The sequence below is a fragment of the Opisthorchis viverrini genome (genome assembly GCF_000715545.1).
Source record: "Opisthorchis viverrini unplaced genomic scaffold opera_v5_9, whole genome shotgun sequence".
NCBI classification, from domain to species: Eukaryota; Metazoa; Platyhelminthes; class Trematoda; order Opisthorchiida; family Opisthorchiidae; genus Opisthorchis; species Opisthorchis viverrini.
The window spans coordinates 789,278-795,758 of NW_008751665.1; the positions used below are offsets into that span (position 1 = coordinate 789,278).

General features: G+C 42.5%; 1 protein-coding gene across 1 annotated transcript in view; it reads right to left on the minus strand.

Moving 5' to 3' along the window:
* Positions 1-6,481, minus strand: part of T265_00861 (hypothetical protein) — a gene marked incomplete at both ends in the record, with an annotated part of 29,678 nt that overhangs the window by 13,873 nt on the left and 9,324 nt on the right. The window contains one exon of the mRNA XM_009164756.1: positions 886-974. Within this exon, the coding sequence (XP_009163020.1) occupies positions 886-974 (89 nt within the window). The remainder of the gene's footprint in view (positions 1-885; positions 975-6,481) is intronic.

Genomic DNA, 6,481 nt, shown 5'->3' on the forward strand with positions numbered 1-6,481 from the left:
GAATGAAATGATAGGTATGCAAACTCTGCAGACCACCAATGAACTTCCTCTCTTTGTTCTGCCACAGATCTATATTCTCACCTATCGTTTTCTAATTGCTTCGTCTAGATAAGGGTAATGAAGGAAATCTGGATTTCCGGTGTTGCTTCTGTATAACCTGACCGCTTCAGAAGGCACAGATGAGAGCAAGCCGTCCAGCCAATAAATTTCTACATAAACTCTAGAAGAAACTATACTTTCCATGGGATTGATGTGTGGAAGGGGAATACCGATAGACTCTCATTTTGACGCATGCGTATGAGTGCACTGCTTTGACAGGAAAATCTATGCAAAGGTTGAGGAAGAGGCGTACAGTGGATTTCTTCCCAGCATAGTCAGTGAAACGATATTCACAGACCCGGTTCGAGCACACCAGAATAATTGCGCCAAAATATGAAGAAGACAATTCAAACCAGGGTGATGTAAAGGCCAAAACAGTTGTTCACCACTAGAGAATGCATACCGGACAAAAAACTGCAATGACGTGCTTTCCTCTAGCTCTCTATTTGATGCATCTGAATGGCTAATGACACTAATAGAAATGGCTTAGTCGCGCGGCCAGTGGCCCTCGTGAATCAAAGTTATCGCCTTCACTACCCAGTTTCCGAACAAACAGAACACATCATCATCCCCAAGATTTGGCTGTATGTCCTACACTCTCCCGTGTTCCGGTGATTGAAACTGTAGCAACTGGAACCAATGTGCCTGTGGTACACTGAGAGTTGAACGAACCTTCCGAATTGTAAGTTTCCGCCTCAACCACTCCACTATCTTGGCTTATCTCTTCAGATAATCCCCTGAAAAACTTTTAGAACAAATGAACTTTTCATTTGTGTTGTAACTTACCTCTATGGGAATAAGCAATAGTGTCAAGTCATGACTGGAGCATGTGGTTACTTCGTGCATTGCGGTGAGGACTGCGACCAACGGCCAACCTACAGTTCAAGTTAAATTTGGTTTCGCCAGAATACCAACTGAAGACAAAGTGCAACTTATTCGAAGCAATCCCCCTTCGCCTGAAAATCGATCAACCTTAGGGTTACATATCACAGAATTAAGTGAAACGACGGCGTCAGCAGTGTTGTAGATTACACTACTGATTTCTAGACGATACTATAGTTAGTCGTTTACAAATCCATCAGCCGGTGTTCGAAATGAAATATTTGGTGCACCATTAACCAGAGACTTTTTGTATACCACCTCGAAGCAAGTGACATTTACGAGGCCTCGTTCATTCGCGTACTCGGTGAAGTGACCATTGAAACAGGGACACGCTGATGATGAATTAAATTATTAAATTACGAAGAACAAACCGAAGTATGGCGAACGCTCCATCTGTAAGGTAACCAGCATCCCCATATAAGACGAAAACCACCCAGTGTTCTGCACTGAGTAGAATGTTCCGTGCCTGACTGTTTAACATTTCAATGTCTGACTGACCTTTTCATTACCCATGTTCTGGACAATCTCTTCAATTGACAGGTTCCTTTTTGGCTTCAGGTGTCATGCTTGCATTACAGAACCCTTCGTACACGGCTATTTCGAATCTTCCGCTTTTGAGCAAGCTGACTTGAGGAAACGCCTGATGACTACTTTGGCATCTCTTACAAGATCAGCGTATAGACGTTTCATAAGCCAACATAATCCCATGTCCTTATATAGAATCTCAGAAACTAGCCCCCGGTCTGATGCAAATCGAACTGCTGCTTATAAGGATGGTAGAAAATAGCTACTGCGGACCTCAAAATGATTTCCAACAGTAAAATTGACATCGACGTGCATAATTGCTATCCCTCTGTCATATCTCCAAGTTCACATCTATGACTGCCCTCTGCGGTTGTTTGTCTACATACTCATCGGTTTTGTCCGTTTACTGGATTGTGGATAATCGTTTTCCGGCATTCTTTCCATTTTCTCAAGCCAAGCAGGAACAAGATCACGCGCATCCCATCTTAATAAGAGAACAGCTCCCACATTTTACGTAGTATCTCCCATTCCCCTCGACTATGTCATCTATCCGCTTTCAAGTTCCCCACTCCGAACTGGGCACGGAAAACAACGCTGTTCTCAGCGCATGTTAACTCGGCATGCGTGCCACATCGCTCAGATATATTCAGCTTGCAGCGCTGAAAACATGTTTCACTCGGGGCTATCTATGATTACTAACAGAGCAGTACTTCGAGTCAAAATAGAATACTGCGTCCCTTGAGCGTGAAATTTGCCTGAGACACCTGAATCTTAATAAAGTCACGTTAATTCGGTGATATATGGCACAATATGTTTTTTCCAGTCAGCCCTCTCTATGGGAATATGTCTTGGAAGTTCCTACGCGTCCTTCATCAATGAAGGGGTACTGTCGGGGTTTTCCTTCATCTTCTTGATTGGCTTTCAGTAATAGAGACTGGTCTATTGTCTCTAAACAAGTAAAATACTGAATACCGTATAGCTCATAGGCTCCAAGTCGGCGATGACAGTTTATGTATAGAAGTAAACTTCCCCTATTTAGTATATGCACAATCCACTCTCAATAGCACCAGTCCAAAACGTGGTACTAAATCCGGTCTCAGTGTTACCGAAGTTAGATATTGATTGTTTTTTCTCAGTTTGCATTATCCCGTGGATACTTCTTCTGCGTTCCCCTGTAGAACTCGATCATCCACGAATCAACGTTCCCGATAGAAGTGAACGATGAGTTGCTCAGTTCCGTGAGCTCGAGATTGCTCAGTGACTGGGGCGCGAACTTACTGACAGGATGGTTCACGGTTCGAACCTAACCTCGGCATGTCGATTAATCCAGTCTTAGCTGCATGGGCATCTTGGCAGTTTATCAGCCCTCGTGTTCTCATCGGCTGGTGTGGCAGATAGGCACCGAAAGCATGTTACAGTTGAAGACCGGATCCCTAAAACAAAACGCCCAATCATACGATACACATCTTTCTTTTAGCAAAAACGAACTTGCGAATCTTCACACATTACTGGATAAAGATTTCAGTACGTTCTGCTGACGGCCGCCTTGTCAACGAATTTTCTAATTTTTTTTTTAAACAGCGCCGATTAATTAGTCACGCAAATCTACAGTGTAATACTGAAGATGTCATTTACCAACTGCTTACGAAACCTGTGAAGACGCATCTCGCCCTCCTTTTTGGAAAAGTGTTGAACAGAAACAGTTTATATCGATTTATTTAGAGCATGTTAGCTGGATTTCAGGTGGTCGAACCGGTCCTAACAATGAGATGGTTCAAATTTTCGAAGTATACCTATACCACGACATTCGTGAGTTTTATACAAACCGTTAGTTAGTTTGGGGATGGAAATACAGTTGATTCTCAGATATTTCAACGGTTGATGATAATGACACTTTTGTAGATAGGGTTCCCTAGATCGGTCTTAATAAACACTTACTTGTAAACAACTTGTACAGACTTTAAGCACACACACGACGAACATGTACTCCCCACTTGTTTTCCTGCAGGAACTCCATCTGAAAATATTGCTGCGGGGAGTGTACTCTGTTTCCATTTGTTTATAGGTAAATCGTCTCATAGTCATCAAGTCGTTTCCAGGTCTCATCTCCTACCCAGTAGCATACTGAAATACCAGTAGTATGTGAGGTGTCGATTCTGATACGATTTTCCGAATAATCACGACAGTGTCTGTCGAGTGCGGGTGAGATGAACACAGTGTTCGGTCTGTTATCTGCGGATAAGGTTTTGTTCAAGTATATCCGATCGATACAACATATCACATTGTGACTAGACGCTTAGTGTTGAAATATCTCATTGACAGGTATGTGAAAATGACACTGTCTACAAGCAGAGTACAAACCCTTTTATCTCCTCACAAGTGATATAATCTGCATTTTAGTCGCATGCTCTTTAGAAGACAAAAAGTTGTTTGAACGGAATTGAAGTAGCATGTTATTCCCGTAAAACTTTCATGTACTGAGTTAGCAGTCGGAGTGTTGGTTTGCAAGTAAACCTATGGCAACGTAAGAACCACAGACCGAGAGAATAGTGTAGTTATTTTCAACGGTGTCGATTGTCTATGCACAGAGCATCCTCATTTACTAGGGTGGCATAGCGTCTATGCACCGAAATACCGTTACGCTTAAACGATTTTTCTACCAAAATGACTGGTTAGAGCCGTAGTTTTACACGGTAGTTTAGTTTGTGTAACTGCAGCGTTTGCATGACCAGTTTCAGTTCTTCACAAAGTCTAGCGTCGCTTGTTCAGATATCTTGGAGGTTTTGGGAGTCCGATCAAGCTGACCAAGATGGAATTTGTTTATGGCGTCAGAATATTTGGAAAATTCAGTCGAGATTCCCTCCCCCGTAAGTGAAGTCTGTCTATATTGAAAACCTGGAAAGCACTGTGCAGTTGTTTCATTCTTGTTGAAAATCATCAGCAGTGCGCGAAACTCCAGAGAATTTTGAACCCGCAACTTCCAGACTAGTAGTTTTTGAAAACTTGACGGTCCGTCTAGGAGCTGCTGGTTGGCAGTTTGATTAACGCGAAACTTGGAGGGATATAGTATCATTTATATTCCTCCCGCGACTAGACATTTGTGTCAGGTTTGGTCGAGCAACCCGAGAGAGAAATTTCCAGCAAACAAATTCTCATCGGATAGAAAATGTAAGTATATGCACTCAAAAACCATTTGATTAACCGGGAACTTTGTAAATGTGCTACCTAACTGGACACTGTTACTTAAATTAGACTGTTAGTAGTATGTTGGCACAACATTCTGATATTTTTGTAACAATCAACTGGGGTGACTTTTAGATGGTTTCCTGCTATTCTTCGAAAAATGACTGAATGCATTCCGTGCAATTTCTCTGTGAATAAAACAGGATTATTTTGGATGTGTTCTATTAATGGAATGGAGCTGCATACTCCATATTCTGACCAAAAAACTTAGCTCCCAACTGACTAGCGGAGGATTACAACAACACAACACGGCCGAAGTGGTTGAGAGGCATTACCAGCGAGCCAAATTGAAAGTCATCCCAGAAGGTTGGAGTGTATAGCTTTATATTTGAAGTGTAATGTCAGTTTTAAACATGAAGATTTCCTGTCGGACTGAACTTGCGAGATTGGGAGATATCATGTCGGAACTATGCCGAATTAGTTTCAATCTTCGGTAAAATTTTATTGACGCTGGTGTCTGTTCTATTGGATGTACAGCTAACAGAAAACGACGGGGTTCATGTCATACTGGGGTCACATGTATAGCCTGTGGTCAGCTGTTTGGCTGAGACCTACAGCATGCTGCTCGTTTTGATCACAGTCTGACTACAACTGAACACTAGTACAACCATGTTCTGGGAACAGATGTCTCTTTTTCTGAACCTGCAATGATCTTCCTAACTACGGATTGTGGCAGTTGAGGTTTCATTACAAGCCAACCCAAACTCCTTAGTCATGATACTCGTGTTGAAAAAACTGTTTAGTTTGGTAATCATCTTCATTCTGGTCATCACTTAACCTGATCTCATATGGATAGTTGATTCCATGAATCCAAAATCCGATGAAACTCAGAGTGCGTGCAAGCATCTCTTACCTGAGACAGTTGCTCTACCTGTGATCATTTCTCACTAAAACGGACGTACACAAATCGATCCGAATGATGTTACTTCTTTTGAACTGAAGGCGTAAATTTGGAATCCCAAAAGAGAATTCGTCCTGCGAACGCAGTCTGTCCCGGGAAATTGAGGAGCACTGTAGTTCCATCCTATCCTTATTGGGAATCCCACTATTCTACATAAAGATATCGTGAGTGAAGACTGAGGGCCCTAGTTCCTGTCTGAATGCAAGTTAATCACACTGTTGATTAGCCCCCCCCCTTGACCGAGCGGTTTAGTTCTCAATAAGGGTGAAACGTGTACACACTACTTCTCGGCTTTTAAGCTTAGACTTACTTCACTAATTGGACCAAATTGCATACTGTACACGGCGAAACTTTAATTGTCGATCTCTAAGCTACTACCCAACACACCCAAAGAGCAACGACCGTTTACTTTGCTGGTGTGACAGCAAACAGTTGCGCTGTCAAGACAGCCTGCACACGATGCAGAGAGAGAGAGAGAGGGGTTAGAGGCTGAGACCGAAAGCACACTGTGGCGGCGCAAATGTTTTTATCAAAGTCAACCTCGACTGAACACTGATCGATGTGGTAAACTGAGACTTCACCGGAAAGCCTGGAAACAACGTGCATGTGTTAGAAACAAAGAAAATACCAGACTTTCGTTTGCACTGACGAATTCGCTGTAACTGCATTCAATCTGAGCAGACCACATGTAACAAACCGTAGCTCCGAGAGTCAAACTAAACCTTTCAAAGAACAAAATTGTTGCAGACGAAAAGAAATGAGTTGGTGTCAGAAACCCTCGTGCAAAATGCGGACAAGCACGGCAAGAAGCAAGATGTCGGAATACCTTTG